This window comes from Copidosoma floridanum, unplaced genomic scaffold, assembly GCF_036245765.1.
Source record: "Copidosoma floridanum isolate Cflo_tuat_1 unplaced genomic scaffold, Cflo_Japanese_pri ptg000021l, whole genome shotgun sequence".
NCBI lineage: Eukaryota > Metazoa > Arthropoda > Insecta > Hymenoptera > Encyrtidae > Copidosoma > Copidosoma floridanum.
This window is the reverse complement of record NW_028321898.1, coordinates 18743673-18757583: the sequence shown is the minus strand read 5'-3', so window position 1 is coordinate 18757583 and position 13911 is coordinate 18743673. Positions and strand designations below refer to the sequence as shown.

The 13911-nt window shown below is 31.1% G+C and overlaps 1 protein-coding gene across 1 annotated transcript in view; it reads left to right on the top strand.

Moving 5' to 3' along the window:
- Positions 1 to 13304, top strand: part of LOC149374160 (uncharacterized) — a 45830-nt gene extending 32526 nt beyond the window's left edge. Inside the window, exon 5 of the mRNA XM_089594758.1 lies at positions 13155 to 13304. Coding sequence (XP_089450884.1) covers positions 13155 to 13304 — 150 coding nt within the window. The remainder of the gene's footprint in view (positions 1 to 13154) is intronic.
- The last annotated feature ends 607 nt before the right edge of the window (positions 13305 to 13911 follow it).

Here is a 13911-nt window from a genome sequence, read left to right as displayed (position 1 = left end):
TAGTGTAATTATATCAATTAGGTTGCATGATAATACAAATAGAGACATTATTTCTGTAACTCTTTTGTTTGAATCAATATTTCGAATTTTAACATTAAAGGCATTTGAACAATAAAAGAAAATATTGTAAAATTTTTACGTTTGTCTGAGATACATTCATGTTAGGATATCGTTAGAAATTATTGACATCTCGACTTACATAGATCATAAAACGTTTTTTTTTTTATAAATTTTTAATCTGGATAGCTCGTGAGATATTACGTTTAATGCTCCTTATTTTTCTGTTCATAGCCATGAAAAACTACATTTTGTTTTCTAACTGAAAAGTTTCCTTTTAATACAACATAAGTGCATTTTTTCACCGTCTGCGTTAGAAAAAGTACCTTAACACATTAAGGGATGAAAAGCCGCACGTCCCACATCTGTAAAGGTGAAAATCAGAAAATGTATTGAAATATGGTTATGAAATCATACGTAAGTATTTGTTTGCTTGTGAGGGTTGACAGTTAATCCGCATCATGGTCAACTTTAAGGTTAAAGGCCTCACATCAAGAAAATGCTTAGAAAATATGCCTGATCAAGTAATATAATGGTAGTGATTCATAATTAGATGAAAATATACGTCAAATGTAACGTATATTTATTAGTTGTATTAATGTAGGAAAGGAATATATCGACGGTTGGGTAGAAGACAGACCAACTCAGATACTTGGTGAAAAAGGAGCCAACTCGAAATTTGGGTTGAAAAAGGAGCCAACTCAGGTTCAGATTGAAGAAGCAGCCAACTCGGAAGTAATTTTTTTTCATCAAGTTTTGTCGTGGTAGCACTGAAATTCACAATATAGGTTTACCTATATAAGCGAACAAAGATTTTCCATTAATCCAATGGTTCAGAAAAATAATTTATGTTATTGTAATAGAGTGTGCTACACTCATTAAATTATGTACTTTACAAGTCTGCTGCGATTAGACGTAATTCTATGATCAGACTATGGACGTAAATCATTTTAAATGTTCTTCAAAAAATTTTTAAGTACTTTTTTATTTTCAAACATCGTGTTAAATAAAAAGAACTTGTGTTAACTATACAAATGTTTTTTTTTGTGAACTGTAGCATGAACAGTTATTGTAATCTTTAATTTGTCTCTACTATTAATACACTAAATGTATGTCAATGCGGCGCGCTACTTCATAATACTTTCATAAAAACTGTAGTATTCTTGTTAAATGACACCACTCTGGCACATATCTCTAAGATCTTTTTTTTATTATTTAATTGAATTTTTGTATTACATGCTTTGTTAAAATAAAATAAAGGATGACCATGGTATTATTAAATCAGATTTGAGAGGCAAACATAAGAACAGATAAAAAAATAACGTATAAAAAGCACATATTTTAATAAGTGTAGTACACTCTATTACAATAACATAAATTATTTTTCTGAACCATTGGATTAATGGAAAATCTTTGTTCGTTTATATAGGTATACCTTTTGTGAATTTCAGTGCTACCACAACAAAACTTGATGAAAAAAAATTACTCCCGAGTTGGCTGCTTCTTCAACCCAAACCTGAGTTAACTCCTTTCTCAACCCAAATTTCGAGTTGGCTCCTTCTTCACCAAGTATCTGAGTTGGCTCTGTCTTTTACCCAACCGTCGATATGTGCTGTTCCGAAGATAAAATTTAATCACACGCCGAATGATTTTTTTTGTCGTATACGTGACATTGTGGAACCATAACTTTAAAGCTTAAACCAATTTCTTAATAAATTTTAAGACAAATTCTTTGTTGTTTCTATTAAATAAATTTATTAAAGTTTAAATGAAATCAATTAGAACATCGTCATTATGATATAATTATAAACTAATCAGTAAGATTGGAGATTTTTCTTTCTTTGTTCTTTAAGTGATTGCTTTAGGAACGAACTGTACACATTATTATTTAAGAGCTACTTCAAACTTTTGTTTGGCATTTAGTAAATTCTGTAGAAATATTTCGCTTTTCTTATTTTTTTTTTTTTTGGTATATAACTGTTTCTGGCAGTTTACAGTGACATATATATTGCGTGAAACGCGGAAAGTTAATTGAAAAATAGATTTTCAACGTTGAGCACTATTTGGTAATAAATGTGGTACATCTAGCACTTAAAAACAGCAGTTATTTAATTTAAAGTTCCTCGTTACAAAAAATTTCGTATGTTTGTTATATATATATTATAGTGTAAGTCTACGTAGTATATGTATATATAGTCTTATCATTGACTAGTCTAAATATCCAAATATCTTTTTTTTATTAAGTTACATATTAATTTATTCCTAGGAGTTGGTACTTCTTTTTTATGCCTACATAATTCTTATAATTTTGTAGCTGCTCTTTTTGATAACTGCAGGTAAGTGTATGATTTGTTTTGTTCCATAATGCGTTAATGCGTAGAACAATTTACTGCCTTCTGTATTAACAAAATCGGTAATAATACTTCAATTATTTCAAACAGTTATCCTATTTATAAGAACTGATATTTAACCAGTTTACTAATAGTACTATATATTTAAGTTGCTAGAGCTTCAGAATCAGCTTCGTAAGGGCAGTTTCTTTTCTATGTTTGTGTCTATGTACCTACGAGCAGCATCTACAAATTTTCGTGTGAAGGTGCACTTGTTGCTGACTAATTCGTGATTGCAGCATCTCACTGTTTTTACTTCTATGATGGGAACTCCAAGCCGTTTAAATCTATTGCAAAACGGATATTCGCTGGTAGCATTTTATTTATTCAGCGTATAACCCAAATGATCTTTGACGGTTGGATTTTAATAAAAAATAAGTAATGTTTCCTAGCGCTAGTGGCAATAATATTGCTGTTTTACGATTAGAAAAACGAGTCAGTCTCACACAATTCGTTAGTTTTGTGAATCTTCCCAATTATGACCAAATATTTTATACTGGTTGGACTATGATATAAGTTGGTTTTAGGTACGTTGCTGACGGTGATCGCAAATAATGAATCTCTCGCTAAGTGAAAGTAATAGTTAGCGAATGGTGTAGGGTAAATAAAACGCTTTTTGGAAATAAAACAGATTATCCGTCTTATTAATACTTTCATTCACTCAAATTATGTGTTCAAATAAGTCATTTTCTTTCCACAAGAAATGGGAGTTTTATCATACAAAAAATTTTAAAATAACAAATACTTTTAATACTGAATCTTGTTATTGGAAGAGAAAGTAGATATTAATGAATATTTACAAATAGTAAATCTACCTGAATTTTTCGGAACTGTGGACAGCAATGGAAGTAATGGGCTACCGACGTCAATTGTCTGGTAGTCTTCGAGTAAAAGCTAATGACGTTTAAGTTACAGAAAATAGTGTTTGTGACCAAAAATAAAATAAAATCCATCTATCTGCTTATTTATAACTTGAATCCAGTTTTTGCCTTGCTAAGTTTGATATTTTGGTTCGCTAAAATGCTTATATCGCATCATATACTAAATATTCATTAATATTTCTGGCGTTATCTCTTATTTTTTTGTTATAAACTCATTGAGCATTTTTATCATTATAAAACATAGTTGCGCTTCAACAATTTTTTCTTATTTACAGCACACTATTGCGTTAATCGACGTTAGTCTGTCACGGAATTTTTTAAAATAATATTTTCAGAGTTCTACGTTATAAGGAATAAGTTCTAAAATCTGTTTAAGTAAAGTTAATTAGTATTATTGTTGTAATTTTGACTGTAGTTATTTTTTTTTTTTTCTTACTTAATTTTCATACATCGTATTAGCATATTGTCCGATCAACCATGTATCGTAGATTAAAGTCCGTATCAGTACTGTACATTTTATCTATTTTTTCTTTTTTTTTGAAAAGATTAAGGTAACTTTATTTAACTTTAACTCACGATTCGATAGTATTTTTTTCTATCAAAACACTGGTTTGTGCTAATGTATAAATAACAATCTATAAATATTTACGTATACGTTTTTAATTGATTTAAAGTACAGCGTGACATTTTTTTCAAAAAAAAATTTTGGCCAGATCACGCTATTTTGACTTTTTACTAAGAGTAAAATCTTAAACACTCGGTTACTATCCTTTGAGGTGGATTGGATTAAAAGAGTTACCAATAACGAGACAGCCTTGGAAAAACGAAAACTAGGTTAGTATCTACCAAGTATGAATTTTGAAATAAATCGTAAAATCAAATATCAAATGACAAGCAATCATTCGTAACAACTTTTTAATTAAAATCAGTGATTATCAAGAATGGATGTCAGCATTGATTAACGATATTGGATTTTCACGAAAAAAGTTTTTCCGTACCGATAATTTTTCAAACTGAGATCTTATGTTTATCTAGTTACTTAATTGAGCTCATTCAGAGTTTACTCTAGTAAGCGATAAGTTCTAGTTCTACGTACTTACCAAGTACAAGTGTTGACAGCTTGTACCCATATATGTCATTGTGTACTGTTCAAGGAAAAGTACGTTTTGACAGGTGCTTATTGTTAATATTGGTTGAAAACTTATGTATCTTGGTACAACATGAATGCTGGCTTTCGTTTGTCTGTGAGCGGTAGCGAGAAAATAATTTACATTGACAATGCTTTTACACCCGCAGCAACTTTGTCTCGGCGTGAAAATTTTATTTAGATTTGAATGCAAAGCGACATTGTGGCGTAAATTAAAGCCATTATATTTTTTAGTGATCACTTAAATAACATAGCTCTTGTAAGACTTAAAAAACAAGAAAATATCCATAAAATCATAGATCTTGATTATTTGGGTATTATCAATGTAAATATATAAATTACAGTTGTCAGCAATGATCTTGAATACAGCTACTACATACAAACATTTTTCAAAGCTCAAGTTATGGAATATCACGAATGTAGGGAGAGATTAGTGATTTTCTGGCCCCTGGTACTAAGTATGACTTTATTTTGTCATTGTTGACAAAACCTACTCTACTTTGGTACGTTTTCGTTTTTTATAAATAATAGTACTTATGTTGGCTGCATTAATTCACAATCAAATTAATTTTGTAGATGACTGTGGGGACTATTATTGTTTGCGAAGATTGTAACAAGACTGTAATGATTAATTCTATAAATTTTCTTCCTAAAATACACTATAATGTATATGTAATATATAAAGCAGAAGCACTAAAACCATTGTAATTGCTAACCGTGAAACCTACAAAACCGATTTTGTTGAAATTTCGCACACTGATTTAAAATACTTCCTAGATGGTTTTAGTATAGTTTTTATCTTAAAAAAATTAAATAAGAATAGCAATAAATGAGCTCAAAAATTTGCAACAATATGCCAGCTTTTCACTTTAGTTCAGTAAAATCCGCTAGGTAACGTCGATATCAAATCGAAGCTACCTGCAACATAATTAAATAAGTGTGGTTATAAAACGCTGGAGCGTCTTCATAGTGTTGTAGTCGAGTTTAGGCAATTCAACGAGCTGTACAGAGAATACCAATAATAGTCTTGCAGCTGGGTATTCCAGTTACGGACGACACTCTTCTCTAAAGGAAAAGGGACCTAGGTGTCCCTTCACCCTGAATCTCAACGAGTGCGATCAAATAAAAAATTTATTCCAACCGATACCATCTTTTCCACAATACTAGGAGACACATATGTAGCCAGAGCACAATCTGGTTCAACTCATCAGAGTTGTGAGGGAGTCCCACCATCCCACCTGGTGTAGTTAGAGAATTTGTGGCTACAAATGTAAGCAAGGGGAAACAGCTCTAAAGAGCACGGGAAGCCTCAACGGCTACCTTCTTGGCCGTCGCGTTCCCAATGCGCTTACCCACATATTCCCGTCTAACGATGAGCGGTTGGTTATCCGGGGAACGACCCGAGACGAGATATTCTTTGGTCAGCGGCGTACCTCCCTCCATCACAGTCTCCGTATATCGAGACTCCCAGGGTAAGAATCAAGCAACCGTACCCAGATCTTCATCATCAGAAATAAGAATAGCCTGGAAGTTTCACCACCGGCGCTTTTTAGGGCCATTATAAGTATTTACGTTTCCTACTTAACCATCAATTTCATCGGTTCTTTGTAGGATCCACCTAAGTGTAAACTACCTTGCCAACAAATAAATTTTTATTACCATTTTCGAAAGCGATTCGTCGACTAAAAGACTATATTAACTAAAGACGGGCACTATTAAACCAAGTCAGCCATTCACTAGCAGACGTCACTTGCGGAGTTGTTCTTCGCAAAGCTGGAAAACCCAGTAACCGACGACCCTATACTACCCTCCTGACTCTAAGCATTCAACCAGGAATTATTGATCCCCTCCAAAGTCTGCGTTGGGCAAACCTATAAGAGCTATGTAGAAAAAAAAAACTTGAGCCAACGGGACAGCCTCCACTGGACAAGTATCACTAACCAATCTCCCCATCTAAGATCATCAAAACAACTGAATCTGCAAATAAAAAAGGTGCTTTAGACTTAGACAATAACGTCTTTGACGTTATACCGGGAGACGTTGGGAAAGAGCACTACAACTAGCCCCAAAACGTCGGACTTTGTAATTTTTCTCCCTATCAGTCTGGGTCTTCAACAGCAAGCAAGAAAAGATCACCCTGAGGTATCCAGGTCACAATTGCTGTTAACTGCAGTCAAAAAAGAGTTAACTTAAAAAGCTCACCGGTCTTTTTTAGGGCCATTGGACGTCGAACTACGTTGCCAACAAATATATTAGAACTTAACAAAGTTGACAGAAAACACACTTTAGGGGTCACAATAATTTTAAGCATGCCAAAAGTTGCTAGAGGGTGAATCGGAAGAAAAACTTCAAGTGTATCTAATAAATACAATTTTACTTAGGCGTCAAGAAACTGACGCAAAAAATTTATCGAGATTGAAACAGCAGCGTCAAAATTGACAACTAAAGAGTCCATATCGTGAGAGATCAGCTTTTCATTGTACCCTTACAGCAATCTCTGAAATCTTTAAAGATCCTACTTTAGATTTTTTACTGAGTAGATAATTAATTTGTGTTTTTAAAGGAATAAAAATGTAGGGTTTAAGGTCCAGGACTTTGTTGCCCTGGTAAGAAAGTTGTGAGATATGAGAAAAAAAATTTTTTTTTAATATAAATTTTTTGGGGGTTTAAAATCATAACAGATTTAAAAAATAGCCGTTTTCGTGAATTACACGGGAGGAACTGTAAATCAACGGCTTCTTATGGCCACCGATTATTTTATGGCATAAAGAACTCACGGGAATTTTCAGCATAATAATTTTTTTGAATTCTTACATCTCATTATTTAACCAAATAAACGATATGGATTCCCAAAAAATATGTTTTTAATAAGAAGATTTTTGTTCTGAGATGTATCAGAAATATGTGTAAAATTTCTAACTGAAAATGTTTTACATTACATGTCAACACACTGCGGTGTTTTATTTAGTAAGTCTCGGGCGAAGCCGAGACGGGGGGCTGCTAGTGTACATATAATAACCTTTGTATATTACAATTTGAATTGAATGAATTTTAAGATAAGAAGCAGTGTAAGGCACGATTCCGATTTCTGCGGCGCCGTGATCTGAGTGTGGTTTCTTATATGTGTTGATTCCAGTAATACAGAAAAAATAATTAAAAAGTTCCTACTTACCTCTTTTTCGAGGTATCGAACTCGAAAGTCATAAAAATCATATTTCGTATAAAATCTATTTCAGGGTTATTTCTTGCTAATTTGATAGTAAGAAATATGACGAAAATATTTTAAAAATTTCTACCGATGTACTATTTAACTTTGCTTCATTTAAAATATGTATATTTTATTTAAAATTATTCTTGTATTTTGTCCTACGAAGTACCGACAGTAGAGTAGCCAACCACGTATGAGTGGAATTATTAAATAAAAATTTATAAATATAGTTAGTTATCAAATAAAAGTTTCACCCAAAAAAACACATGAAATATTTTTAAGATAATAAAGGTTAGTTTTTTACAGGTGAAAATGCTATTTAGATCCAATCAAAAAGACTATTACACACTACAGCTTTATATGATACTCAACGAATAAGATACATTAAATCATAATAAAACAAGTTTGAGACCTCTATTATTTTTGCTTGGCTCTCCATGCTTTGTTGAATGTGGAGGCCTTGGTCCGCGTACTAAAGGGACATCAGTTTTTGTAGTAGATTCTGTAACAAGGATATTTAGTAATTTTTATATTTCCAACGTATTAGATTAAATTATCTTTATATCTTACTAGCTGAAACTCCAGAGGGAATAAAGTTTTAAAGAGGCTCTAATGCCAACATTGTTTGCACTATTAGACTAAGTAAATAACAATGATTAAAATATTACGTAAAAGAACTTCACAAGATTTAATAATTTTCTGATAATTCTGTGTTGTTTTTTTATATGGTAACTGTAACTTACATTTTTTTCTCTTTTTAATACACGAACTAATTCCATTTATGAAAAAAGGTCTGAAAAAAAAATTTACCTTCCTGGAAATTGCCGAATTATAAAAAATATAATCTTTCATACCAATAAACAAAAAGGACCAACAAAGTTATATAAATGTTATCGTAATCTGTTCATCAAAATGCACACGTTTTCAAGGCTTATGTGCATGGGTTCTGCACATCTGCAGAAAAAATCTGCTATAGCTATGGCCAACTTAAAATTGAATATGTTTGTAAAATTAATTCGTCAAATTTGATGAATTAGAAAAAATTAATTTAAACCAATTACTCATTCCTCCTAAAACACGTTTTAAGGTCTTAAACATTTTCAATGATTAAAAATCAAAAAGTACACAAGTAGATATTTTTAAACTATTTTCATCGTATTTTTTACTAGTAAATCATCAAAAAATAACCCTAATATCGCATTTATACGGAATATGATTTTTTCGACTTTCGAGTTCAATATCTCGAAAAGGAGATGAGTGGAAGTTTTTTTATTATTTTTTCTGTGTCCCTGTCATCAACATTTACAAGAAACCAATAATAATATTATCGTTAAGCTTATTTTCCATAAATTATTTTCAACTGGGACTTTAAATTTTTTTAAATTTCTGAAAACAATAGCTTTATGGTGTACGCTAAGGTAATGAATGCCTTAAAATTGAATTTAAACAAATGTACTTCCTGAAAAAGACATGCTCTATTGCATACCAAGGCTGTTACTTGATTTTACTTTAAATGTTTGACAAAGAGTGACATTGTTTAAATAATTCTGAAAATAGATAAATTTTTATGTGATTACAATTTAATGTATGTAAAAGATTTAGAAAATCTAGTAAATAAAAATTAAAAGACTTCTTTTGGTTATCGGTAAAGGAGAATAAGGAAACAAGTACTAGTGAGTTCTGCTTGTTAGTGTAAGAATTTTTTAAACCAATATAAATAATAATACATAATAATCAATAAAGAGCAGTATAAAAATCAACGAATATTCTTGATATAAGAACTTATTGTTTAGTGATTTTTATTGGATAACAATTCTGGTAAAGTTTTTTCATGATTTAGAGGTAAAACAAGATAAAAAATGTGATATTTTCGTCGAGAAATTTTATAAAGCGTATAATCGAATTCTTTGCCGTATACGTTTATGTATGTATACGCGTGATAGTAGTAGGGTATAATTGATAAGTTTTGATTAATATACACCGAATAGATTCTAAGAAAAAATTACGTCATTTTTGTTGCATCAACCTAATAAATCTATTAAAATTTAGTTATTAATGTACAATTATAAACTAACTGGTAGTTTTACGAAATTTTTTTCCTTTGCTCTTCCTAGTCATTGATTTAGGAACGAACAGTATACATTTCATACAGCTACTTATTCACCCTAATTACGTGTTTAAGTAAGTCATTTTTTTTTTATAAGAAATGTTACTATCAAGATACACTGTTTTATTGCAAAATAACAATGTTTCAGTCCCAATAAACACGATATAGCCATCTTGCTATTGGAAGAGGAGGTAGTCATCAATGAATATGTACAGATAGTTAATCTGCCTAAATTCGACGAAACTGTTAACAGCAATGAGAATATAACTCTAATGGGCTTCCGACGTCAATTTTCTGGTGGTCCTAGAGTAAAAGCTTATAACGTTCAAGTAACAGAAAATAGTGTTTGTGATCAAAAATATAACAAAATTTTTCAAATTAGTAGTTCATCACGTGGATCTATATTTTGTCATGCTGAATTTAAAAACAAAACGGTAAAAATTAAATGCATGAATCGTAATGCCTTAATAAGAAAGAATAATTATTAGGTTTAAGTTTGAAAATGCTCCTCTTGATTTTTGAAGTAAAAAGGTAACTATCCCTTGTTTTTAATAGCTGCCACATTAAAATCCCGTTGGATTTTTTTATAAGGTGGCCCAAGCAATTTGTGCATTTTATGCTAAATACGCTTGAGATCACAGTGTCCTTATTACAAAGAGAGCCTAAGATAAGATTATTGGCACTAAATTATGGTGATTTGTGAATCTTCATATTTTACCTTCTTGAAGGAGTAGTAATCTTCATATTTGTATTTAGTGCACTCTCAGAGAATTTTCATAACTTTTGATAAAAAAGTATTTTTGAAAATTAAAAAACATTAATCATTATTTACGTAGTTTACTTGACATTTTGTTGAAAACTCAATAAGCGACTTCGTTATCTGAGAAAAAAATTGCATCCTTTATGAGAATATTCCTTTGTACTTGACATTGTTGCTGTAAATAACGTCTGGTTATCAAAATTTGTTCAGAATTTTTGAAAATTAAAGTCTTAGATCGAAACATTATTTATAGAAAATTCTTGTAGCAGTTTTACTCCAGTCTTCTAGTACTAAGGTAAATTCAGGTAATTTGGGACACGAAAAATGTTTAAGGTAACTCGGGACATCGTCGAAGACAGTGTTAAACAAATTATTAAATTATTTTTTGTAACGATAAATTTCTCTTTATTCTACTAGACTCTTTATAAGAAAAACAACAAAAAAATGTATGAGGTGAAGTGATAAATCAACAAAAATTAATTATTCTTATGTGGTGATCAAATCACAAGTGTCCCACTTTACCATAAAAGTTAAATCACTTTAGCTTCAATGAGACAGAATTGAGTACGTACTTTTTTTCGAATAATTTCACTAATATGAACTTTTTTTCGTACTTTCTAATGTTACTTGAGTTAGAGATATCACAAACATTAAAGTTTGGTAGAATTGTCAATCCAAGTTATGTATAATACGAAGAATTTAAATTATAACTTTAAATTTTTAGTGCGTGATTGTCGTCCGTGCGGTGGCAAAGAAAATATAGATTTGTAAGAAAGAAACTATTTAAATAATTGAATCTCACATTTTTCAACTACTTATGTCTAAAATCTCGATTTAGAACGTGACAATACATAACGTTAATAAGGATGCACTCTTTCCATTTCAAACAACTTTTATCAGTTTGTAGGCTAAAATAATTTCTAGTTCTTATTAATTTGTCTATAAATAGTTAATTTATCTAGGAATAATCACTGTAATAGCAATATGGACTGGATTACATGTAATCATATTGGTAATTGGGCGTTTGTCCAGAATTAGCTCAATCGTTGTCCCGAATTACTTTGATACAAATTAAGTGTGTCCCATTACAGCTGAATTAAACATAAGTTTAAAAACTTTATTTTTTAACACCTACAAAAAAACAAATTAATAATTTTTTTTTAATTGATAGAAAAAAATGTGCGCTAACGGTTGAAAACGATTTTACGTACTATTGTGATATAGTTTTTGAAAAACCAAGAATGATAATTTCACACCATTAAAAGTGTCCCGATATACCCGATACACCTGATATTACCTTATTTCTAAATCTAAAATTAACAAGTAAATGAATAATAGTATATTACGTTACGAGGCCGTGAAGTGGCTGATGTACGGCCGCGTAGAGTGTGTCATATATTTTTTACTGAAGGCACAACAGAATTCAGATCATGAAAAACTTTGCCTTAGTTTAACATTCAAAAAGGGGGCTACATTATCATTACAGGCTCTCGTCTTACTTACTCGAAAATTTACAGTTTTGACGATGCCTAGAAGCAAAATACGGATTTTTAAATTTTTCTACGGCAAGAAATTGTAAAGTTATCAATAAAGATATTTTTACTCTTATTAAAGAACATAAAAAAAAAAAAAAAAAAATGTATCCAAAACTTGCATGGGGCTTAAATTGCAGTACTGAAATCTTACAAATTTATTATTTCCACGGAAAATGCTCTCACAAATGCACGCAGTTAAATTTCAGGGTTTCAATTGAGACGCTGTATATTCTACAAAGGTCGAGATTGATGCAAGAATTTTTTCTGTTTTTTTCACTCCAATAAGCTAGTTCTACAGGCTCGCGAATTCGTAAATTCAATCGTCCCAAAATAAAAAATAAGAGCCCGTGTAACTAAAGAATGCCACATATCTTTTCGAAGTGTTCGATTATCAACCCAGAATATTGTACATGATATAGGGGTAAATGACCTAATTAGTGTGCACTGAAATTTTTTACTGTGCTAAATTTCTCATTTTTCGATGTAAATGGAATCAGTTTTACTTTATCTTTATCTGCAGCATCTTATGCGATTAAAACGGCGAAGGTTTTTTTGACATGTTACTTAAATAATTGTTTAAGTAGGTTGACTACCTTAAGCAAATGACAGTCAGTTTTTAACTAAAATTTGTGCAGAGCTTCAATAATGTACGGAAAATATTTATGCTAAGTTTCAACAACTCTAGATGCTTATGAAACAAAAATTTTAAGAATCAAATTTTGTTAATTTCACATGCGTTCTTATGGGAGATCACCAAAAGCCACTCTTATAATCAAAGAATTTAATTCAATTAACAGTCAGATTTGGACAAAACCGTTGTCAACAGTAAATTAACATCTTTCTTTTTATTATGTAAAACAATCACGTCGAATCCTTGTAAAAAAAGTTATTAATGAATAATCTGGAGTGTTAATACAACTCAATGTTAAATTACGGGACATGCGCACGCATTTCTAACCTAGAAAGGACACAAAGTCGGACTCTTTTTCGAACCCCTCTACAAAGGTTATCAACCTCCTTAAGTGCTGATATCGCTTGCGTGTATTACTGTGCATGGCTATTAAATCAGCACCAGTCGCTGCGCCCCAAATACTGCAAGAATGTTTCCCATAAGGTTTTCTTGCTGGAGCCCCAGACTCAATTGCTGTGCACCAACTACTACGCACGACTGCACTCAACGACGACGACGACGACGACGACGACGACAATAAATGGATAATACACAAATGTAAAAATGGATATTATACTTTCTGCAACAATTATTAGAGCACTGTTGTAAATTAGCTTGTTGGCTTCATCGAAATCATCACTGCTACCATCGGCGTCGGACTAGTCACTACCGCTATCCGATGAATTATCTGCACTACTACTTTCTTCAGTAGATTCATCTTCGGTATCTACTTCATCTGATTCGTCTTCATGAGAATTCTCTTTCGTACTACTGTCAGATTGACTAAGTTGATGAGTAACATCATCATTTAAATAAAAAATTGTATCATTCAACATCAGAGAGTCTTCATTGTTTATTCTAATTTGTGGTGCATCCGTAACTTTTGAATTTGTTGTTATTATGATTTTTTTTTATTTTTAGTAATGATTCAAATTTAATATGAGGAAATTTTTTCTAAATTTTATGTCACTTAAAAATTTTCATACCAGTGAAAAATATTCTTGAGCGTATTAGGGGGAAAAGATAGAAAGAGAAATAGAGAAAAAGAGAGACACATTTTTTTGCAGAAGGTAATAATTAATTACTCAATACAATACTTTTTAGCTACAAAAAATACAACTTAAGAAAAAAAAATTTTTAAACAACTTGGCTTAAA